The sequence below is a fragment of the Branchiostoma belcheri genome, unplaced genomic scaffold, assembly GCF_001625305.1.
Source record: "Branchiostoma belcheri isolate BF01 breed outbred unplaced genomic scaffold, Haploidv18h27 scaffold2, whole genome shotgun sequence".
Lineage (NCBI taxonomy): Eukaryota > Metazoa > Chordata > Leptocardii > Amphioxiformes > Branchiostomatidae > Branchiostoma > Branchiostoma belcheri.
Window position 1 is genome coordinate 9,001,951 of NW_017803490.1, and position 25,649 is coordinate 9,027,599.

Sequence of the window (25,649 nt, forward strand, 5' to 3'; positions counted from 1 at the left end):
CAGTGAGAGGCCTTATATCGAAGTGATTAATGTTAAGCCAACTGGTAATTATACGTAATTAGTGGAAAATAGCTTTGCTAATGAGATAATGGGCTTGTGGAGGACGAAAAATCACAGTAAAACGCTGATTCGTGTAAGTAGCAACGAATCCACCCCCCCCCCCCATCCCCTAGCTGTTTGGACATCAAGGTCAGTTTTCCTTACTCGTGTTTAAATGTTTGACAACAGATCGCCCGTTCTATCGGAAACCGTGCTTATTACCATGCTCAGACACTGTTATAGACAGACAACACTTATCCAGAACCGTGCCTGGGACAAGTCTACGTGCTTATACTGGGTATATATGGAGGCTATCCAGAACCGTGGATGACGTAGTGGATGACGTAGTGACGGCATATTTCAACACAGAAAAAGAATACAATACATAGTGGTGACGCACTCAAGCAAAATGCTTATATTTACGTCACCACTAGACATTAGATAAAAATTACACACAAAACATGGGCATCGTCCAGGTAACAAGAGAACAAAGTTTAGCTATTAAGATATTTTAAATGAGAACATAAATATAAATCAATTGTTAAATCGCTTAGTTTTAGAGAGATATAGCTGTGTAATAATAATAAGTATTTGAGAGTTGAGTTTAGATGAAAGTAAAGGTGAACCATTAAGTAACAGATATACCATAGCACTATCGGATAAGTTGTTAATATCTAAGAATGGAATGTTTAATTGTGTAACTCTGTCAAGGAGGCATACGCGAAGACAGCATACTCAAGTTTTTTCAACTTATATTAATGCCGCCCCCAACACAGAGGACAATACAATACTCATTTTCACCTCAGTTAAGTGAGGAAAGTCATACAAAATGCCTTTCCCAAGGACACAAGATCGGTGGCTTGTCAGGACTCGTGGCATGTCATTAATCTTACTTATTCACATATATTTATTATCAGGTGAAATGCACAGATATGCTTATATGACACCTTCTGCTCAAAACATAAAACACAATGGCAAACAAGGCTGACAATGAAAACATACATTGCCATGGCGATGGTGGCTGCTGTTAGGGTTATAGTTTGCATGGCACTGTCATGATTTCATGATTTTGAGGAAGCCTTGGTGCCCCCCCTCTCCTGAGTGTATAGTGATCGAGCCCCAGGTCACACAAACTGGGGCATCCGGGGCAGAAAGGTCTTTTCAAGGGTTTCCATGGATGAGGGCATCAGAGGATGTCAACAAACAGACCTGGGAGAATTCCTGTGGACATTTCATGCCAGTGGACAAAATTTGTGTACAATTCCTAGAATTCTTGCAAATTGCACATAATACTGTACTGTAGGTCTCACAAACCTATCTGGTAGAGAAAGGCTTCCAATTAAAATGTCTTTTAATTAAACGGTTCTTTACTGATTAATTCCGGGTATTTTGGAACTCAGAAATAATTTCAAGGTCAAGAGCTGAAAAGACCTGGAGTAAAACCCCCATAAGAGCCCATCGCGTTTTCCATGGTTTACAAAAGAGAAGCCAAAATTTGTAGACACAGTTTCAGACAACTACCCTTAATTATGTAGAGTTTTTAGTTATCTGTACTCTGCTTCATTGTATCCTTGTTATTTGTAATTAGCTAAGGACAGTAATTTGCATTGGGCTTATTATAATAACCGGTTTGACCTCTTCGAAGGCAATACAACCAGTTAGACAAGCCGAGGCGAGCTCTGAAGCTCTGCGGCTAAGAACTTATTATTTCTTCGGACGCTACTGAAGATGGCGGGCAGTCTGACTCTCTTCGCGGTTCTTCTCCTCCTGGGTGAGTTTTTTTTCTTAATTTCTTTTTGTGCCTGTTGCTACTTTACTTACTGAATTATGAAAAAAGAAGAAGTCAATATATCTTCTAACGGCAGGGTGATTTGAGAAAAGGAAATACTAGGGGCGCTTTTTCCTTTTTGCGTGTTTAGAGCGTGTTCCTGCGACTGTTTTAGATGTATCTTTGGTAGGTCAGACTGTTTGCTATGTTTCAAGACTTAAAGCCATGTTGATTTGATCATATGAATGACATTCTCTGGGAACCCCAAAACTTTTGTGACTTTTTCTTTTATATTTAATCGTATTTCAGAAAGCTCAACTACAGAAATTAATAGCTCGCTGACACTGAGTAGTCTGCTCGCACCTCTGGCAATGTATTTTCAGTTGAACTGGGCAGAAGCTTTTGACCATATAAGAATTGGCACAATGGATACATTTTAAAATGAGTCCTTTTTTCTTTTACAACACGTTTGTGTGTTAATTTAGGGAAACTTAGCCATGTCCATTTAGCCACAAGTCGTGTTCTTATTAACTGGAAAAGCCAGTGAACTGACGAAGCTTACTCACTACAAAATGTTGTTGAATATACTTTCAGTCTGAAACATGGCCTTGCGATGCATACACTTCGTAAAAATGATAATGGACATTTACCCTCGCCATGTAGTGTTTTCTGTATTTTCCAGGTGGTAACTTTGCTGGTCTCCACCATACTCCTTTTTATGCTGAATAAATAGTAGAAATCGGCCTAGAAATCCATGTAGCTGGCCAGGGGAATTAGCCGTTCATATAGAGTCCAATCTGCCTGGTGTTTGGGCCTTCCGTGGCCAGTTAGCTCTCCTTGGTTAGCTACAATGATTTTTATGCCAATTTCTTATATTTATAGAGCCTGCAAAGGAGTCTGGTGGAGACTACTAGTATAACTTTGTGTCAATTGTCGACGCAGACGACGTTTCCACATACATTGACGAGACAATAATGCTCTTTTCAGGCAAATGCTAATATGTTTAGGTGTGCTTGTTCGCCTAGGATGGGTTTTTCTTCAGAGTGTCTGCGTAGACTACAAATTTTTGCACATAATAAGGCAATTTTAATTAGATGCTAATGATTGCTTAAATGTTTTAGGTGTGGCTGTTCCCCTAGGATAGATTTTTGTTCAGAGTGCCTGTGTAGACTACAAAGTTTTCTGTTAGTCGCATCTGTTAGTCTGAATTGCACTGTTGATATTTAGTACTTATGGGTGCTAGTATGCATAAATAGTACAAATCGGCCTAGAAATCAATGTAGCTAGCCAGGGGAATTAGCCGTTCATATAGAGCTTTGGTGTTTGGGCCTTCCGTGGCCAGTTAGCTCTCCTTGGTTAGCTACAATGATTTTTATGCCAATTTCTTATATTTATAGAGCCTGCAAAGGAGTCTGGTGGAGACTACTAGTATAACTTTGTGTCAATTGTCGACGCAGACTACGTTTCCACATACATTGACTAGACAATTATGCTCTTTTCAGGCAAATGCTAATATGTTTAGGTGTGGTTGTTCGCCTAGGATGGGTTTTTGTTCAGAGTGCCTGTGTAGACTACGAAGTTTTGCACATAATAAGGCAATTTTAATTAGATGCTAATGATTGCTTAAATGTTTTAGGTGTGGCTGTTCCCCTAGGATAGATTTTTGTTCAGAGTGCCTGTGTAGACTACAAAGTTTTGCACATAATAAGGCTATTTTAATTAGATGCTAATGATTGCTTAAATGTTTTAGGTGTGGCTGTTCCCATAGGATGGGTTTTTGTTCAGAGTGATGTGTAGACTACAAAGTTTTGCACATAATAAGGCTATTTTAATTAAATGCTAATGATTGCTTAAATGTTTAGGTGTGGCTGTTCCCCTAGGATAGATTTTTGTTCAGAGTGCCTGTGTAGACTACAAAGTTTTCTGTTAGTCGCATCTGTTAGTCTGAATTGCACTGTTGATATTTAGTACTTATGGGTGCTAGTATGCATAAATAGTACAAATCGGCCTAGAAATCAATGTAGCTAGCCAGGGGAATTAGCCGTTCATATAGAGCTTTGGTGTTTGGGCCTTCCGTGGCCAGTTAGCTCTCCTTGGTTAGCTACAATGATTTTTATGCCAATTTCTTATATTTATAGAGCCTGCAAAGGAGTCTGGTGGAGACTACTAGTATAACTTTGTGTCAATTGTCGACGCAGACTACGTTTCCACATACATTGACTAGACAATTATGCTCTTTTCAGGCAAATGCTAATATGTTTAGGTGTGGTTGTTCGCCTAGGATGGGTTTTTGTTCAGAGTGCCTGTGTAGACTACGAAGTTTTTGCACATAATAAGACAATTTTACTTAAATGCTAATGTTTTGCTTTAAATGTTTTTAGGTGTGGTTGTTCGCCTAGGATGGATTTATGGATTTGCACATAATAAGGCAATTTTAATTAAATGCTAATGCTTGCTTAAATGTTTTAGGTGTGGCTGTTCCCCTGGGATAGATTCTTGTTCAGAGTGCCTGCGTAGACTACAAAGTTTTCTGTTAGTCGCATCTGTTAGTCTGAAACACAGTGTTGATATGCTAGTATCACGCGTTAGGTAGCATAAACTTCGTAAAAATGGTTACGGACATTTATGCATGCACATAACAAGGCTCTTTCAATTAAATGCTTATGCAGAAAAGAATGAACGTTTCAGCTGCAAACTTTTTCTACTTGCTTATAGAGGATTCTTTCTTATCCTTACAAACTCAGAAGCTTCAATGCAGTACCGCATGTACCCGCTAGGTGCTCCATTCTCGAACTTGACCTTCGTCTTTGCTGCCCCACTTATCCATTAGATACCATAATGACAATGACAATGAACTTAATTGCATATTCACGCCCTACATGGGCCAAATGCACTAAGTTAGATAACTTGGGTACAGGTATAGAAGAAACAAGTGTTACATTTCTGTGCTACGTCTCTATCTACAGGATCTATCTACAGAATCATAATTTATTTATTGTATATATAAATGAGTCCTAACACGTTTTTATTGTCTGTGTATTACAGGACATTCAGCATCAGCGAACACGTGTGGTAAGTGTCTTAAACAACACATTTTTATAACCTTCAGGTATTATTATAATTGTAATAGTTTTTGATTATAGTAGTTACAAACCGTCCACTTTTGATGATGAAATTCTGAGTAAAGCTCATAATTTTACAATTAGTCTCAAAACCGCAGAAGATGTTGTAAAGAATTATTAGATAGAGAATTTATGTCCAAAATGTGTCCCACAACCCAAAGGTTGGTCGAAGAGAACAAGACGCTGCTAAATGTAAGCTTGGCAGTGAAGTAAGAAGTTAGAAACAGATATACCTGGACCTTTAACCGAGTATGCTGCGTTTATATCTACATTTATTTCATCCGTATTTTAATTGTTCCAAAATTAGTCCTAGAGGTTAGTACTATTGTAAGAAACAGTAGGAACGAGTAGAAACAGATAAAGTCAAGTCAAGTCAAAGTTTATCGCACAACGATTGTCACGGGTACAATGCATGGCAAGTAATAAAGTTACTAGTTGGTATGGAACTATAGACCCCTGGTCCCGGGCCGGGTTCGAACCCACGGCTCCCGGGCCACAGGCAGACGCTCTAACCACTCGGCCGAAAGGTCTAAATCCAGCGGCCGCGTCCGTTGGTAGCACCTATAAACCTCCACTGTTAAGCTAAGGTCCCAATTGGGAAAAGGGGCCCTGGCGGGTAGTTCCCGGGCTGTTTTTTACCACTTTCGGGCGGGACCCCGACGTGGCCCCGCGGGGCACCCTGCGACTACCGGGCTATTTTTTGGCCCGTCGGGGCCCCGATAAGAATTTAATTCTGAGTTAAATTCTACCCGGGCCCCGCTGACAAAAAGACGCCGTGACCTCATCGTGAGAACACCGGGAGGTACCCCTCCGGTTGCCGGCATTCCACCGGGACACATTTCTTACGTCACAGACCAGATGAACAGAATAAAGGTGTGTACTTCGTAAACCCGGGTAAAATGTGTGACCTCACAGATCAAAAGATCACAACAAATACGTGAATTCTGCATTACGTATAGGTCAATACAAGACATCGTCAGAGAATCTGCTGGGTACCTGCCGGGTGCCTGCCGGATACCGACCAAAGAGGGTGACAAAATTTCTAACAAAATGCTACTGAAGGAAACTTTTAATTGTGACCACGACAGCCGATGCCCGCTCGACTCCTGAACTCGGCCGGGGCCAGCCGGGGCTACATCCCCGACGGGCACCGGCGTAATTGGGACCTTAGCTTAACACGGTATAGGCCGTAACTTCTTGTGTTCTTCTTCATCTTTGTAGCTGGTAGCACCACCAACATTGCCCTGAACGGCCCTGCGACCCAGTCTAGTACTGCCTATGGGGGAGTCGCCAGGCGCGCTGCGGATGGGAACCGCAACCCCCTCTATGGAGCTAGGTCCTGTACCCACACCGCAAAACCAACGGGACCCGTGGTGGCGAGCCGACCTGGGCAGCAGCCAGTGTGTGGATCGGGTGATCGTCGTCAACCGGCTAGACTGCTGCTCGGAAAGGCTGGAAGGCTTCACGGTTCACGTGGGCGACAACCCCAACGTGATGGCCAACCCTACCTGTGGGGGAGCGCAGTCCGTCAGGGGCAAGGGCAGCATGTTGATGATTAACTGTGGCGGACGGACCGGCCGATATGTGGGCATAGCTCTGAGAGGCTCCGACAGAATCCTGACACTCTGTGAGGTGGAGGTCTATGGAGGTACGTCTGCATATTGAACCACAGGACTTCTGTTATTCTTCGTTAAACTATGTCATTTTGGTCCAATACAGAACTAGAATTCCACGAGCCCATGCCTTCGATCAATGATGGTAACCTTTCTGACTGACAAATTATGAATGTTTCACATTGATTATGGAAATAAGATACTCACTTGCAATTATATCGTTTGATCATATTTTCAATCAAATGACAGTCTTATCTTAAACAAAGAGGGCAAGTCTAGCATTTCTTCATAATTTGAGCCCCGTAGCAGCTTGTTTGGGAAATGCAGAGGCATTTGTTTGAAAATGTTTGAAGTAGGATAGCTCAAGAACCGGTTGACGGATTGTTGTTATTTTTGGTATCTCGGTAGCTTAAGTGATGCTTGACCTAATTAGATGACAATTATGCAAATCACGATCTAATTTATATAATTAATGACAAAAGTCTATAAATCTGCTGCGTTCCATAATAGAACAATTAAAATGGTGGCATATTTAATCAAGAGGAAGAGGAACATTAACAGATATGAATTATGTAAATTGTGACCCAATTTGATTAATCGATAAAAGACATCTAAATGTCTTTTGTACTGCACTAGACCTATTTGGTTTCCACCCTCTGCGGATTACATTGACTTATGCAAACAAGGATAGCTGGAAAAAATTTCCTGTTTGTTGAAACAACAGATCCCTTGCAAAATTGGCGAAGTGGGAGGTCCGTACGTTGCTGTAGTGGGCTTTTGGTGATTGTTGGTTAGTTTGTCAGTAGTTCAAGTTGTGGAAAAGCAATGTCTTGTTTGTTTTTTTATTGTGGATAGGTCAAGGGGTTTAGATTGAGGGTTTCAAGTTTGGAGTCTCTAGTAGGTAGTGGGTAAGTGCAATGGGACATTTTGTGAGAACATTTTCATAAGTGCAGGCCAGGTTTTGCTCCTTCTCGATCGTTTTATGTAACGTTACTACGAATGTAGGTTAAAATAACAATTTACAGGCAGGGAGCTGTCAACCGTGGAAACATATTCTAACAGTTGTTTGTTGAAATAACATCACCTGTCAACCCTACCTGGTGGGGAGCGCAGTCCGTCGGAGGCAAGGGCGTCATCACGGTGGACTGTGGCGGACGGACCGGCCGATATGTGGGCATAGCTCTGAGAGGCTCCGACAGAATCCTGACACTCTGTGAGGTGGAGGTCTATGGAGGTACGTCTGCATATTGAACCACAGGACTTCTGTTATTCTTCGTTAAACTATGTCATTTTGGTCCAATACAGAAATAGAATTCCACGAACCCATGCCTTCGATCAATGATGGTAACCTTTCTGACTGCCAAATTATGAATGTTTCACATTGATTATGGAAATAAGATACTCACTTGCAATTATATCGTTTGATCATATTTTCAATCAAATGACAGTCTTATCTTAAACAAAGAGGGCAAGTCTAGCATTTCTTCATAATTTGAGCCCCGTAGCAGCTTGTTTGGGAAATGCAGAGGCATTTGTTTGAAAATGTTTGAAGTAGGATAGCTCAAGAACCGGTTGACGGATTGTTGTTATTTTTGGTATCTCGGTAGCTTAAGTGATGCTTGACCTAATTAGATGACAATTATGCAAATCACGATCTGATTTACATAATAAATGACAAAAGTCTATCAATCTGCTGCGTTCCATGATAGAACAATTAAAATGGTGGTATATTTAATCAAGAGGAAGAGGAATATTGATATATATTAATTATGTAAATTGTGGCCCAATTTGATTAATTAACAAGAGAAATCTATATGTCTTTCATACTGCACTAGACCTTTTGGTTTCCACCCTCTGCGGATTACATTGATTGATGCAAACAAGGATAGCTAGAAAAAAACAACAGAACCCTTGCGAAATTTGCGAAGTGGGAGGTCTGTACGTTGCTGTAGTGAGTGGGCTTTTGGTGATTGTTGGTTAGTTTGTCAGTAGTTCAAGTTGTGGAAATACAACACATAACAAGGCTCTTTCAATTAAATGCTTATGCAGACAAGAATAAACGTTTCTGCTTCAAACTTTTTCTACTTGCTTATAGAGGATTCTTACTTATCCTTACAAACTCAGAATGCGAAGCTTCAATGCAGTACCGCATGTACCCGCTAGGTGTCCCATTCTCGAGATATCCACTAGATATCATATATGAGTTCTAACATGTTTTTATTGTCTATGTATTGCAGGACGTTCAGCAAAAGCGAACACGTGTGGTAAGTGTCTTAAACAACACATTTTTATAACCTCCAGGTATAATTATAATTGTAATAGTTTTTGATTATAGTAGGTACAAAATGACTTTTGATGATGAAATTCTGAGTAAAGCTCATAATTTTTATAATTAGGCCACAGCAAGTAAATTTTATGGATGACATCCTCCGCAGATTCCAAATCTAATGCGAGCGGGCGAAAAAAAAAACAAGGCGGGCCGAAAAAACCAAGGTTCCTACAATTTAAAATTTTGACTCAATCATTGTACAAATGGTTTTGATTCAGTAGAAACATCACATATACACAGCCAGCATCACATATCACTGCATCAAAGTAAGAAACAAACATTAAATCAGAGCCTTTTCTAGTCTCCTCTCTTCATAATTATCTGCCATCCACGTTCTGACATGGCAACAGACATCTTTGCCCATTTTCGGCATGTTGACCACTGTCAGAGGGCAACAAAATTTCTTGTCTTTTTTTTCAAAATGAGGCGAAAATTAATGCGCGCGCGGATGTCATCCATAAAATTTACTTGCTGTGGCCTTAGTCTCAAAACTGCAAAAGGATGACCCGGAAAGTAAAAGATGTTCTAAAGAATTATCAGACTAGAGTTCAGAGATCCCATGTCTTCGTCAAGGATCATTCGTTGTTTGATACGATTGTCTTATGTTTATATATTTTAGGAGTTATTGCTTTTAGTTAAAGACAGTTACATGCTTTAATAGACCAACCGTGAATGGTGAAAAACATCTGTCCCACCATGATATATGGCCATTAGGTCGTTGACCTACAGGGAAAACATCTACCACAACCAAACAGCTGTCCCACCCTGTTCAATTCATAAACTTCCATCCACAGATACCCTGGGTACCAAACTAGTATCGGGCCGTTAGCCGTTTTCCTTCGGCAGCCAAGAGCCCTGCGCCCGCCTATCTAAATTACCGCTCGGGGGTGTTGAGCCCGAGGGGTTTGTCCGGCTCTACAACTACTGGAGGGCGGCCAAACTCCCCCCCCCCGGGCTAGACTCCCCCGTAGCGGTAATTTAGACCGGCGGGCGAAGGGCTCTTGCTGCCCGAAAGACGAGTTCTAGCATCCAGGCCAATCCACAGATAAACAAGGTATCCTTCTAACAAAAAAACGGAATATGCCCCCCGCAGTGAAGTTTTTTTGATTTTGGACTGTTACTTAAAGTTAAAAAAATGATTGTTACCAAAATTCTGCTTACTGTAAATTGTAATAAGAGAAGATGTGATGAAAGGCAAGAATCAGAACAGGGCGAGATTTATTGCTGTTTTCGTTTGTTGATAAACTATGTCCTTTTATTCTATTTGCATCCTAACCTTTGTATTTCCACTGTTAGTATATTCCAAATCTATGCATCTTAATTTAGTCTTCTTCGGCCCTTCGTGTATTTTATAGCGCATTTGCAATAAATTTAGGTCTCCAGTGGACGTCAACCATAAAGATTAATTGGTCTGGCCTTAAAATTTAGGGAATGACCTGAGCCTGAGGCATGTCCAACATTTCCTCCCCCCACAGCTGTTATAGGACTGCCCCTAAATTGTACTCTACTATCTACTAATTGATTCCAGATGGGAGGGCCAGCTGTCCCCATGCAGAGTTTGGTGGGGGAAAATCATTATATGTCTAACATAAAAGGTCCACTACAGCAACATAGGAACCCCCCACGAGGCCCGTTTTCGAACTTGATCTTGGTCTATACAATAGTAGTTTGACTACCAAAAATCATGAACATCTATTAAAATATACTCGAGTTATTTTGTTAACAAGTAACAAACACAAAAAAGTGCGCTAACGTGACGTACGGACCCTCCACAAAGCCCAAACTTGCACTTGGCGTCAGTCTTAACAACGGTAATCTGCCTGCCAAAAATCATGGACGTCGAATCATGCCTTCCAGAGTTATATCAATAAATCCGCAGTCACTCACACTCCGGCGAGACAAATCCAAAATCTTCTTGACGAAGATAATAAAGAATTTACGTCCAAAATGTGTCCCACAGCCCTTGAAAGTTGGTCGAAGAGAACAAGACGCTACTAAATGTAAGCTTGGCAGTGAAGTAAGAAGTTAGAAACAGATATACCTGGACCTTTAACCGAGTATGCTGCGTTTATATCTACATTTATTTCATCCGTATTTTAATTGTTCCAACATTAGTCCTAGAGGTTAGTACTATTGTAAGAAACAGTAAGAGCGAGTAGAAACAGATAAAGTCAAGTCAAAGTTTAACGCACAACGATTGTCACGGGTACAATGTATGGCAAATAATAAAGTTACTAGTTGGTATGGAACTATAGACCCCTGGTCCCGGGCCGGGTTCGAACCCACGGCTCCCGGGCCACAGGCAGACGCTCTGACCACTCGGCCGAAAAGGTCGAGATCCAGCGGCCGCGTCCGTTGGTAGCACCTATAAACCCCCACTGTTACACGGTATAGGCCATAACTTCTTGTGTTCTTCTTCATCTTTGTAGGTGGCGACACCACCAACATTGCCCTGAACGGACCTGCGACCCAGTCTAGTACTGCCTATGGGGGAGTCGCCAGGCTCGCTGCGGATGGGAACCGCAACCCCGTCTATGGAGCTAGGTCCTGTACCCACACCGCTAACCAACGGGACCCGTGGTGGCGAGCCGACCTGGGCAGCAGTCTGTGTGTGGATCGGGTGGTCGTCACCAACCGGAAAGACTGCTGCTCGGATAGGCTGGAAGGCTTCACGGTTCACGTGGGCGACAACCCCGACGTGATGGCCAACCCTACCTGTGGCGGAGCGCAGTCCGTCGGAGGCAAGGGCACCATCACGGTGGACTGTGGCGGACGGACCGGCCGATTTGTGGGCGTAGCTCTGAGAGGCTCCGACAGAATCCTGACACTCTGTGAGGTGGAGGTCTATGGAGGTACGTCTGCATATTGAACCAAAGGACTTCTGTTGTTCTTTCTTTCTTTCTTTCTTTCTTTCTTTCTTTCTTTCTTTCTTTCTTTCTCATATTGGCAATGACAACGGGTCAAGACACACGTTATCAAGGCAGTGGTAACTAGTATTAGATAACCCACATACAAACGTGGAGACAACATGAAAAGAAATCTACAATAAATACAAGACCTGAAATAAAGATAACATATTATCTGGTTACAAACATGATATAGAAAATCAAGACAGCAATATGTGCAAAGATTGGAGATACCCTTGTACCCTTGGGAAAGGTACTTTACACCACTTTCCTCACTTCACTCAGGTGAAAATGAGTACCTAGCTTTGGCTAGGGACGTCCCTCGGATAGGACGTTAAATGGAGGTCCCGTGTTTGGGAGAGCCACACCCCACGCACGTTAAAGAACCCACCACACTTATCGAAAAGAGTAGGGGACCTTCCCGGTGTGAGTGGTTCAAACCTTTCAGTCTGGTCTCAGGTTTGATATCTTTGAAAAGGTGATAGACACCTGTTATGTCAATCCTTCCACAAATGTGGTAAATCGTCATAAATAAATAAATACTAGATTGGGATGGATGGAAGGCTTTAAGTAAGATTCAAATATTTTCGTTAATTAATTATCTTCGTTAAACTATGTCATTTAGGTCCAATACAGAATTAACGAATATTTTCATTAATGACACAGCTCCCGTGTATTAAAGTTTGTTTCAATGTTCAAAACGTAACGTGTTGCAGGTGCTGTGGAGCGAGGAGGATTCAATGGAGCTTCAGTAGGCACATGTAAGTGATGTTTATGTGTGTGTGTGTGTGTGTGTGTGTGTGTGTGTGTTGTGCGTCGTGTGTGTGCATGTGTGTATGTTTGTGTAAGTTTGTGTGTGTGTACGTTTGTGTATGTGCGTTTGTGTGTGTGTGGGCATGTGTGTATGTATATAAGCCTGTGTGTGTGTGCATGTGTGTATGTGTATAATCGTGTGTGTGTGTGCATGTGTGTATGTGTATAATCGTGTGTGTGTGTGCATGTGTGTATGTGTATAAGCGTGTGTGTGTGCACGCGTGTGTGTGTATGTGTATGTGTGTGCACGCGTGTGTGTGTATGTGTATGTGTATAAGCGTGTGTGTGTGTGTATGTGTGTATGTGTATAAGCGTGTGTGTGTGTGTGTGTATGTGTGTATGTGTATAATCGTGTGTGTGTGTGTTTGCATGTGTGTATGTGTATAAGCGTGTGTGTGTGTGCATGTGTGTATGTGTATAATCGTGTGTGTGTGCACGCGTGTGTGTGTATGTGTATGTGTATAAGCGTGTGTGTGTGTGTATAAGCGTGTGTGTGTGTGCATGTGTGTATGTGTATAAGCGTGTGTGTGTGTGTGTGTGTGTGTGCATGTGTGTATGTTTGTGTGTGTGTGTGTGTGTGTGCGCATGTGTGTATGTGTATAAGCGTGTGTGTGTGTGTGTGTGTGTGTGTGCATGTGTGTATGTGTATAAGCGTGTGTGTGTGTGTGTGTGTGTGTGTGTGCATGTGTGTATGTTTGTGTGTGTACAATCGAGTTCCTTGTTTAACCACGTATCCTTCTCTCCAGCTACATGGCTACAGTCGGACCCGTCCTGGATTGTGGACTCCGCCGGCAAACCCTGGCAGTACAACGGAGTCACGTACAACGCCGCCAAAGCCTTGGATGGGGACATCACCACCTACTGGAATCCCCAAAGACTCCCCAAGGACTTCAACCACTGGTACATCAGGCTCAATTTCAAGGCGTTCTACACTCTCAATAAAATCGCGATCAACAACTTCGGAGACACCGCACACGACGTTAAAGCCTTCCAGCTGCAATATTTCGACGAAGATACGAGGGCGTGGAAGGAAGCGACATACGTCGACAACGTGCAGGGAGGGACGAAGAGGCGCCAGGAGTTCGGCGGGTTCCAGGGAACGGCGAGGTATTGGATGTTCATCATCACCGAGACCCACTCGGGCTCTCAGCCATGGCTCAGAGAACTGACCTTCCTCGGACGCAGAGCAGGTAAGAGGAACATACTTCTCTCTTTTTTTTGCAGATTCAACATAGACAATACAAAACATGGTGATGAGGTACTCTAGCTATAGCTAATTTTAGCCTCACCACTAAACACAGAATACAATAACAGTACATAACAAAAAACAGAGAACAGCAAATGGGTGGGCATGGGTCATTGAATAGTAAAAGAAATGTGTAGTAGGCTGTGTAGTAAATCTATCTAATACAAACCGTTTGGTATCAATGACATAAGCTTGAGTAATAAGCATGATATTATAGTTTGTATCAGAGTGTAAATCAAGTAATCCTCTAAGTAAGATATTACATAAAAATTGTTCAGACCTCTGTTTTCATTGTTCTACTAAGGCAAAATTGATTTGATTATATGGATGACATCCCCGTGAACCCAAAAACTGACGAGAGCGTGCGAATAAAAAAGTTTTGCAAAAGATTTGTTAAAGTTCTTGTCTGCACAGTCTCATGTTGACCCTCTCCATCCTTACAGAGGAAAAGCGCACTCTCAGCCTGGAGGAGAAACTGCAGAACCTGCAAAACCTGCGAGGTGTCTTGGAGAACGCAGCGATGGAGAAAGCTGACTTGGAGAACGAAGCCTTGGAGGAAGAAACCTTGGAGGAAGCAGCCTTGGACAACGCAGCCCTAGAAGAAGCACTCAAGATGGAAGAATAGGCATCCAAGAAAGGAGTCAAGAATGAATAGTGAAGACCACGATATTGTGGCTTAAACTTCAAGTGTCTACTCTTTAAGTAACTTCAAGTAACTTAACTCTCAAAGAACTTTGAATTAGTGATTCCATGCGGGTTAAGGCACTGCAGTCTTGTCTTAACCTCTACTTGACACTCCATGACTTAACCCTCAAATGACTTAGTTATCCTAGTTTTGTATTGGTTTAAACAGTAGTATGAGGAGATCGGGTGCACACATGGACACACACAAACACACACACACAAACACACACCAACACACAAAATAAGTTTTACACACAAAACACATTTACTAATAAAGAAAGCGACAAACACAGGGAATTTTGAGATTTCAGCTGTTTTGGTGGACGTCAGGACAAAGAACTTTAAATTTCCAACAGAAGAAGTTGGACGCACCCAAATTTCCCACTGCTCATTATTTGACAGAGACTGGGATTTCTTGTTCACTTACTTATGTTGAGTTGCTGATTTACAGAATGTAGTTAAACAGTCGAATATTTGGTCCAGTTTCTTGTCTTGGAAATTACAGTTCAAACTTGATTCATGAAGACTGGGAATTGAAATAAAATTGGTGGTTGGTTGAAATACATGCCTTGGTGTTCTTTATTTTGGAAACTGTGTCAACAAGAGACTGTGGGGCAGTGACATGCCTTAAATCGCAGGCACGTGAGCTCGCACGTTTTCGAAAAGTACATTATTTCGGCATCATCACTAGATAGTTTCAAACAATGTTTAGATTTACATGTTCAAAGGTTTGGTGTAGCTAGTCGTTGGGTGTGATGTAGCCAGCTGCCGCCGCGCCGCGTGTCTGCGAAGCCGGTGTGTTGCACTAAACGGCGGTTAACATATCTGATCTCTGAACTGAGTGTTTAGACAATGTGTGGTCAAAGAAGTCATCACAAGAGTGATGCATCATCATGAGTACCGACAACAACAAGCTTAATAGTCCCCAGGTGCCCATTAAATTTTCTGTCACAAAAAAACAACACCAAACCGCTACGCATTCAACAACTGTAACGACAGCAGTTTAAGAAAGGACAAGTGAAGATGTCAATATTTGAAAATAACACTCGATACAGGGGCAAAGAAAAACCAAACATTTTTGGCATTTTAGCTCATTAAGGCAATGACCAGGTCACCCGGGCTCGTGAGCATACTCACGGTTAGACAACTCTAGATGTTACACAATTGTTTTCAAAGATGTGACCATAAACCTTATCTACACTGCAAAATCAACCACCCTTCCCTTGCAAAGTCTAGCCCCTACATTCCATGGTCTTTTGAGGCTTAGCTGTCAAAGAGAATCAATGCATAAAGCTACCAACGTTACATAAAGTCAGCAACGTGTAGGATTATGCAGTATATTTTTGATATGACAGTAGTCTGTGGTGTCATTGGCCGATACGGAATGTGGTTACCGTGGTTTTAGATGCATGAAGGGATAATAGGTCACCGGGGCACATGATCATGAGCCTACTCATGGTAAGACAACTCTAGATGTTACACAATTGTTTTCAAAGATATGACCATAAACCATATCTATATTGCAAAATCTTCCACCCTACGCTTGCACAGTCTAGCCACCTACACCCCATGGTCTTTAATTTTGAGACTTAACTATCAAAGAGAAAAAAAAACTTTGAATCAATGCATGAAGCTACCAACGTTACATAAAGTCAGCAACGTGTACGATTATGCATTACATTCTTAATAGCAGTAGTCTGCGGTGTCATTGGCCGGTTTGGAATGTGGTTACCATGGTTACTGTAGGGGTAATAATGAGATGTCCTAAAGCTAAATCTCTCAAACTGACAACAAAATGGTGTTTATTAGGGAAATATATCAGGCTTATTTTGTTTCTGCAACCGAATCCCAAAAACGAGGAAAATCAATTTTATTCCTCTTCTTTGGATATGAGTAGATACAATTCAATTTTTTTCTTGATGAAATCATTTGAACTCTCGTTTGCTTGAATCTGTAAGACATCTGTGGTCAGACAACCGCTATTTGATTATGATTGAGTAGGGCATGCTTGGTTACACGCAAACGTAAACCCGCCCAACCTTAAGGCTAAGGGACGGTGGGGGGGGGGTCTTTCATTCCCAGATCTCTTCAAATCATGCAGCAACAAAAGTTGTAAAATTGAGTTTTCAACCTCTGTAGTGTATTTGTATGTTAACTTGTTTTACTGTCTTTTTAATGTATATTTATGAGTACACAATTTCAAAGCTAAATCGCAGAGTAGTGGAACGCGCTGTCACCAAGTACAGCAGGGGCATTGTCATTAGATAGCTTTAAACAATGTCTAGGGTTAGATGTTCAAGGATTAGATGTAACAAGTCGATCGGTGTAATGTAGCCAGCTGCCGCCGCGCCGCGTGCCTGCGAAGCTGGTGTGTTACGCCGAAGAGCGGTTATACCGACTATACAGATACAGATACAGATCTATCTATCGCGATGATCTATCTATCCCCTCTATAGACCCATGCGACATTAAATGACCAGTCATTCTGGTCTTCCTCAGTAGACTGACCCAGTGAGTTGTTCCTTGATTAAAAATTTGCATGGCCATATCTTTATCATTCATTTGTGGAATAGAGTTACTAGTATTACCTGCATTTCTTTAAAAATAGACATCATGATTTAGGAACTTAATTCAGTATCTGTGACTAATAACCAGTCAGGCTTCTTTGCTGGTAAGACAACACTTAAACATCCCGAGGCGATCTATGATGCGCCTCGCCTGAGATGCGCTCATTTTACTCAGAGCCGCTCAAGATGGCGGGCGGGCTGAAACTCCTGGCGTTGCTGCTCCTCTTGGGTTAGTAGTTTTTCCGTTTTTTTTTCTTAGCGCACGATGGAATGTTGCCCATGTCTACTTTATATACTTCTCAAATGGTAGAAAAGTCAGAATTCAGTTACAGCTAGCGGTTGAGTGGTTTTAGGAAATGAAAAATTTTTCGCTCCAGCTTTGACCTGGTAAATGTGTGACCGAATTGTGTCAAAAGAGGACAGACACCCATAAAAACTTCACACCAAAGTATTATAATGTTCCACAACAAGATTATGACATTACAAGTTCTTAGTTTGATACATTCTCAAAGTGGCATCGCAGAAAAGTCAGAACCATCCGCAAACGGCTTGGTTGTTTTAGGAATGAAAATTAGGAAGTTTCGGTTGATTGAGTTCGTACAAATAAACATGTCTCTTTGACCAGGTCAGAAAATGTCCTAATTGTCAACTGGGAAAGACACTCATAAAACTTTCATAAAACTTCAACAAATCATTGCCTTGTTTCATAATTACATGATGAAATCTTACAAGTTCCTAGTTAAGTAGACCTTAGTTCAGTAGTGTAACGCGCACATGTTCCAGTGTTGAAATGGGGCGTGGCGTGAAAACCTTCGGTGATGTCAAAGGTTCAAAGCTTGAAACATTATACACAACAGGAAACAGGAGAGACAGGACAACGGGCTACTCTGTCAATCATTGCACAAAAAAACCAAAACTGTTCGTGTTTTTCATTTCCGATTTAATCATAGTTCAGAAAGATCTACAGAAAATGTTGACAAGTCTCTTTGATTCACCCCTCCCCAGTAGTCTGCTTTTGCCTCTGGCAATGCATTTTCAGTAGGATCGGGCAGAAGTTAATAGTTAGGAGGGAAAAAGCGTTTGGACAAGAGGAATGCGAACAATCCCTTTTACCTGTTACTGGATAATCGCGTGGTAACTAAAACTACCCACTTTAACTTCGCTCAATTTGCGAATCGTAATAATTGTCGTTTTCGTCGAGATTATTAAGCCAGTCCTGGGTCCTTTTTCAAACCTTTCATTATAAAACACATCTATTCTTACATTTCACCATCATAAAGAAGGGAGGAGAAGCCAAATGTATATAGTTTTGTACTCGTTTTAGCTTGACACCGTTTGTATGCATGTATGTATGTGTAAAATACTAGTATACATTTGTGGATTAACCCTGTAGACGTATATGTACAATAGAGGCCTCCATTCATTCATTATCATCGAAAGACAGATATCACACTATAAAACGCCACTTTTGGAAGTCCAGTGATTTCTTACTTATTCTCGGTTATCTAATCGTATATCTAGTAACAGATTATTTCCATGCAGGTAACAGGTATTCTACAGTAGCATACCCCCTTTGTTCTCCTTAAGTGGAAAAGCCAGTCGAGTAGCCAAGCTTACTCACTGCCCATCTGTACATGTATAAAAAATCTGGTCAGATATACTTCGTTATCACATCTGTCAGCTTAAAACATAGCGTTACACAGAATAAACGTTATAAAAATAGTTATGTACATTAACCCACGCCATGAGGTACTTTTTTGTATTGCCCAAGCTGAAATTTTTATGCCATAGTCTTAACTTTAGATAGGTCAGAATTCACCGCAAGCAAATTGTTGGGTGGTTTTAGAGAAGGAATCGTTTTTTTCGCTTCCACCTGGTAACTTTGTGAACGGGCTGTTTCAACTAACGAACGAACTGCACCAAAGTATTAGACTGTTTCACAATAAGATGATGATATTAGTTTTTACTAAATTTGACAAGTCTTACAAGTGGAACGCAGTGGATCTGGAAATGAAAATCAGGAGGTTTCGGTTGATTGAGTTCGTACAAATGAACATGTCTCGTTGACCAGGTCAGTTTTGCCCCCACTGTGTCAAATTGAGCAAGTTTCTAAAGATAACGTCAACAAAATATTTCGCTGTTTCATAACTATATATGAAAAAAAACTTATAAGTTCCTAGTTTAGCAGACCTTGCATCTGTAGCGTAACCCAGATGTGTTCCAGTGTTGAAACGGGGCGTGGCGTCTAAACTTTTGGAGATGTCAAAGGTTCAGAGCTTGAAACTTTAGACAGTACAGGAAACATGAGGGACAAGTAAACGGGCTACTCTGTCAATAGCTGCACAAGAAAGTCAAAACTGTTCGTGGCTTCAATTTCCGATTGAAACGTAGTTTAGAAGCTTCTGTACAGAAATTAGGTAAGTATCTGGTATCCAGGCCCCAGTAGTCTGCGTGCGCCTCTGGCAATGCATTTTCCGTAGGATCGGGCAGGAGTTAATAGTTTGGACAAGAGGAATGCGAACAATAGAAACATTTTAAAAGCATCCCTTTTTACTTGTTACTGAATAATCGTGTGGCAACTCAAGATACCCGCTTTAACATCACTCAATTTGCGAGTCGTAATAATTGTCTTTTTGGCTGTAAGTCGGCAGTGTTTAGGAGGCTACATTTGGCTCAGTGTGACAGGTGCTTAACCAATTAGGCGTTTATGAATAATACAGACCTTAATTCATTCATTATTTTCGGAAGCCGGACTTCACACACCAACAAATCACTGTCGGAAGTCCAGTGGTTCCGATCTTGATAATTAGCTTTAAAATTTTCACAATCATCTTCAGAACTATCAGGACCTAGCAGAATATGTTCCATACTGTTAAAGGAATGTATAAGCTGTCCCATTCATTATGATTAAGTGGAAAAGCCAGTCGACTGGCCTGACTTGCCCACAGCCTATCTGTATACAAATCTGGTTAAACACATCATGGTATCACATATGTCAGCCTTAAACGTAGCGTTACACAATATAAACTTTATAAACCAGGTTATGAACATTTGCCTAAGATATGTGGTGCTTTCTGTATGGTCCGAGTTGTAACTTTGCGACCATAAGCTGGACTCTTGTGCCCTCTGGGCTGGGATGGATTGATGGGTTGGTTCGGGATTGACAGCTCTATTGTTTGGAGAGCCGGTGCAGACAACATTGTCATGCAGGCAACAATGCCTTTTCTAAATAACTCCTCAAACTGGCGTAACTGTTACAGGTGTAGAGTTCTTCCTTGCTTCCAAAACATCCTTTTAACAACCCTTATTTGATAATTTTTGCCCACTTCAAAGTGCAACCTTGTTACCTTCGCCAAGAAGCTTATGTTTTCAGTAGCGTTTGTCTGTCTGTCTGTCTGTCTGTTTTGTTTGTTTGTTTGTTTGTTTGTAAACAGCATCTCAAGAAGGTTTGAATGGAATCTAATGATATTTGGTATGTGAATAGGGTGGCCCCAAATTTCAAAATAATTAGATTTTGGGCCCCTGGTGGCTTGCATTGACACTGCAGCAGAACTTATGATCTAGACATACTTGGGTCACGAATTTTGCATGAAAGATACCAGTAGCTCTTGTGCTCGGGAAAAAGTCATTAGTTTAGTCCCCCTGGCAGCTTGTCCTGGTACTGCAGGAGCGTTTAATGAAAAGGCGGATAACTCAAGAACCGATTGACGGATTGTCGTGATTTTTAGTCTGTAGGTAGCGGAAGTGATGCTTGACATAACTAAATACAGAAGTTAAAAGTAAAGTCAATTTAAATCAGTCCAAATAAGTTCTTATCGTGTCTAGAATGTGTTAGGGCTAGGCATGGCATGGTTCTGGATAGTGTCTTCAGAATCTTGCCTTTCTAGTTCTATGCACGAATGGGTTAGGGTTAGGATTAGGAACAGGCTGAATCAATCGAGGAAATCAACTTACAAAATTGCACATTTCGAGTCGATGTGGCCTCAGTTGATTCTACCTTAAGACCCGTATAAAAGGTTTCCACTCGTGTTAATATGTGAGTTGCAATTTGTTTCATCAGGATAACAAAGACAGTGTTTATCTTTAAAGCATAATTTGAAGACACACAGAGATATCGCTACCAAAAAGCCTAAATAAACTAATTAACCCTCAACAAACTATTTCTAATCTGTCTGTGCATTACAGGGAGTACAGCAAAAGCAAGCCCCGGGCAGTGTGGTAAGTGAATGATACGGTCACTTTCTATAATTACAAGCTGGTAAAATGTTGTTGCAAAGTTAAAGCTCTGTTCCAACGCAAGAAAGTAACTCACCATAAACATTCGGTCGATCTCGACAACCTTGGTCAGATGTGTGATGCACTCGTTGACAGACCGAACATTTATTTTAAGTTCCTATCTTGTGTTGAAGTAACGTTTAAACTTTTGATTTTACCAAAACAGATGAGCTTTCATTTTAATTTCATCGCCTTGGTGCCATGAGGCAAGAAATTATGTCATAGTATAATGACGTTGGTGGTTAGAAACAGAGTATGTTGCATTTGATATCTACATTTATGTCAGCTCATGTTTTGATTGTTCTAAAATTAGTCCTGAAAGACAAAAAGGAAGTACGGTATTGGCCGTGACTTCTTGTGTTGTTCTATATAGCTGCAAGCACCACCAACATTGCCCTGAACCGCCCTGCGACCCAGTCGAGTACTGCATATGAAGGCGCTCCCGGCCGAGCTGTGGATGGAAACGATAGTCCCGCCTACTCAAGTAACTCCTGCACCCACACGAGAAACACTCGCAACCCATGGTGGCGAGTCGACCTGGGCAGCAGTCTGTGTGTGGATCGGGTGGTCGTCACCAACCGGAAAGACTGCTGCTCGGATAGGCTGGAAGGCTTCACGGTTTACGTGGGCGACAACCCCGACGTGATGGCCAACCCTACCTGTGGGGGAGCGCAGTCCGTCGGAGGCAAGGGCACCATCACGGTAGACTGTGGCAGACGGACCGGCCGATATGTGGGCATAGCTCTGAAAGGCTCCGGGAAAATCCTCACACTCTGTGAGGTGCAGGTCTTTGGAGGTATGTCTGTATTGTACTCTTAAACATCTGTCGTTAGTTCGACCATACCATGTTCTATTGGTCCACTTAGGCTACATGTACAGCTGAACAAATCTGAAATGTAACTTTCCCCACAAAGTGGTTTGGGATTTCCGACAAAGACAAATGTCTAATATTTCTTACACCTTAAACGATTTCATTGTCTCCGTCTATACAGGAACTCCACCACCTAAACCGAAACTTGGTACAATGTGGTGAGTACTCAATACAAATATTTTGTCTATTCTTTCTAGCACATTACTTTCAAGCCAGTAACTCAATGACAAGCAACTAGATATGATTTTGGAAGGTATATCCAGTTGCTTTAGCAATTATTTGTTGGAGCATCTAATTACCTGAATATCTAACCTTCACTGACATTTATAGCACATTACTTTTGCAATGAGTTTATCCATTTCGGGCCTGGAGAAAAAGGAGCAAAATCATCGCACAACATGGACCGTACTTAAGAAAGCAAATTCAGATGGACTTCTAGCACAGTTTGTTTTGTATCCTGACTAAGCACTACCATTCTTGTAGCCTCCCACTGTTCTGGCCACAGTAAGCTTGATGACCCAGTGCACACACTTCTCACTAAACCTGACCTTTTTATTATTGACAGTTTAACAGTTTATTGAAAAATCAGTCTCGCAGCGTGTACAAAACAAGCTGAATAGCACTGACTATACAATCGTGACTAACATTACGAATACATGACAAAACAACACACCGATAAATACCAAATGCATCGCCATGAGCACTGAGGTTAAGACAAGAAGACTTCCAGAACAGTCTTACTAAGAAGACTTATTGTACAGGCGTATGTCCTGGTGCAAGAATGATTTTTATACATCCATACATGAATCAGTCAAAAGTGGACATAGTCTGTCTGTTGCCGAGGTTCTAGACGCTGATGTGACTGTTAATTGTCTTTACAGCTGCAAGCACCACCAACATTGCCCTGAACCGCCCTGCGACCCAGTCGAGTACTGCATACGAAGGAGCCCCAGGTCGCGCTGTGGATGGGAACACTAGTCCCGCCTACTCAAGTAACTCCTGCACCCACACGAGAAACACTCGCAACCCATGGTGGCGAGTCGACCTGGGCAGCAGTCTGTGTGTGGATCGGGTGGTCGTCACCAACCGGAAAGACTGCTGCTCGGATAGGCTGGAAGGATTAACGGTTTACGTGGGCGACAACCCCGACGTGATGGCCAACCCTACCTGTGGGGGAGCGCAGTCCGTCGGAGGCAAGGGCACCATCACGGTNATGATCTAGACATACTTGGGTCACGAATTTTGCATGAAAGATACCAGTAGCTCTTGTGCTCGGGAAAAAGTCATTAGTTTAGTCCCCCTGGCAGCTTGTCCTGGTACTGCAGGAGTTTAATGAAAAGGCGGATAACTCAAGAACCGATTGACGGATTGTCGTGATTTTTAGTCTGTAGGTAGCGGAAGTGATGCTTGACATAACTAAATACAGAAGTTGGAAGTAAAGTCAATTTAAATCAGTCCAAATAAGTTCTTATCGTGTCTAGAATGTGTTAGGGCTAGGCATGGCATGGTTCTGGATAGTGTCTTCAGAATCTTGCCTTTCTAGTTCTATGCACGAATGGGTTAGGGTTAGGATTAGGAACAGGCTGAATCAATCGAGGAAATCAACTTACAAAATTGCACATTTCGAGTCGATGTGGCCTCAGTTGATTCTACCTTAAGACCCGTATAAAAGGTTTCCACTCGTGTTAATATGTGAGTCGCAATTTGTTTCATCAGGATAACAAAGACAGTGTTTATCTTTAAAGCATAATTTGAAGACACACAGAGATATCGCTACCAAAAAGCCTAAATAAACTAATTAACCCTCAACAAACTATTTCTAATCTGTCTGTGCATTACAGGGAGTACAGCAAAAGCAAGCCCCGGGCAGTGTGGTAAGTGAATAATACGGTCACTTTCTATAATTATAAGCTGGTAAAAGGTTGTTGCAAAGTTAAAGCTTTGTTCCAACGCAAGAAAGTAGCTCACCATAAATATCCCGTCGATCTCGACAACCTTTGTTAGATGTGTGATGCATTCGCTCACTGACAGTAACTTTACGGTGAGCTCTTTCTTGTGTTGGAATAACTTTTGAACATGGCAACTACTGATTCTACCAAAACAAATGAGCTTTCGTTCAAATTTCATCCCTTTGGTGCCATATGCATAGGACAAGAAAAAAAGGCATAGTATAATGACCATTTTATGTTTATTGTTCTAAAGTTAGTCCTGAAAGACAAAACGTAAGTACGGCATTGGCCGTAACTTCTTGTGTTCTTCATCTTTATAGCTGGTAGCACCACCAACATTGCCCTGAACCGCCCTGCGACCCAGTCGAGTACTGCATACGAAGGAGCCCCAGGTCGCGCTGTGGATGGGAACACTAGTCCCGCCTACTCAAGTAACTCCTGCACCCACACGAGAAACACTCGCAACCCATGGTGGCGAGTCGACCTGGGCAGCAGTCTGTGTGTGGATCGGGTGGTCGTCACCAACCGGAAAGACTGCTGCTCGGATAGGCTGGAAGGCTTCACGGTTTACGTGGGCGACAACCCCGACGTGACGGCCAACCCTACCTGTGGGGGAGCGCAGTCCGTCGGAGGCAAGGGCACCATCACGGTAGACTGCGGCAGACGGACCGGCCGATATGTGGGCATAGCTCTGAAAGGCTCCGGAAAAATCCTCACACTCTGTGAGGTGCAGGTCTTTGGAGGTACGTCTGTATTGTACTCTTAAACATCTGTCGTTAGTTCGACCATACCATGTTCTATTGGTCCACTTAGGTAGGTTATATGTACAGCTAAACAAATCTGAAATGCAACTTTCCCCATAAAAGTGGTTTAGGATTTCCGAAGAAGACAAATGTCTAATATTTTCTTACACCTTACAAATTCTCATTGTCTCTGTCTATACAGGAACTCCACCACCTAAACCGAAACTTGGACAATGTGGTGAGTACTCAATACAAATATTTTGTCTATTCTTTCTAGCACATTACTTTCAAGCCAGTAACTCAATGATAAGCAACTAGATATGATTTTGGAAGGTATATCCAGTTGCTTTAGCAACTATTTGTTGGAGCATCTAATTACCTGAATATCTAACCTTCACTGACATTTATAGCACATTACTTTTGCAATGAGTTTATCCATTTCGGGCCTGGAGAAAAAGGAGCAAAATCATCGCACAACATGGACCGTAATTAAGAAAGCAAATTCAGATGGACTTCTAGCACAATTTGTTTTGTATCCTGACTAAACACTACCATTCTTGCAGCCTCCCACTGTTCTGGCCACAGTAAGCTTGATGACCCAGTGCACACACTTCTCACTAAACCTGACCTTTTTATTATTGACAGTTTAACAGTTTATTGAAAAATCAGTCTCGCAGCGTGTACAAAACAAGCTGAATAGCACTGACTATACAATCGTGACTAA

General features: G+C 41.8%; 1 protein-coding gene across 1 annotated transcript in view; it reads left to right on the top strand.

The window, feature by feature from the left end:
* Positions 1–1,695: 1,695 nt before the first annotated feature.
* Positions 1,696–25,649, top strand: part of LOC109468522 — a 42,770-nt gene continuing 18,816 nt past the window's right edge. Inside the window, 4 exon segments of the mRNA XM_019766765.1 lie at positions 1,696–1,810; positions 4,853–4,879; positions 24,503–24,925; positions 25,128–25,163. Coding sequence (XP_019622324.1) covers positions 1,768–1,810; positions 4,853–4,879; positions 24,503–24,925; positions 25,128–25,163 — 529 coding nt within the window. The 5' untranslated portion in view covers positions 1,696–1,767.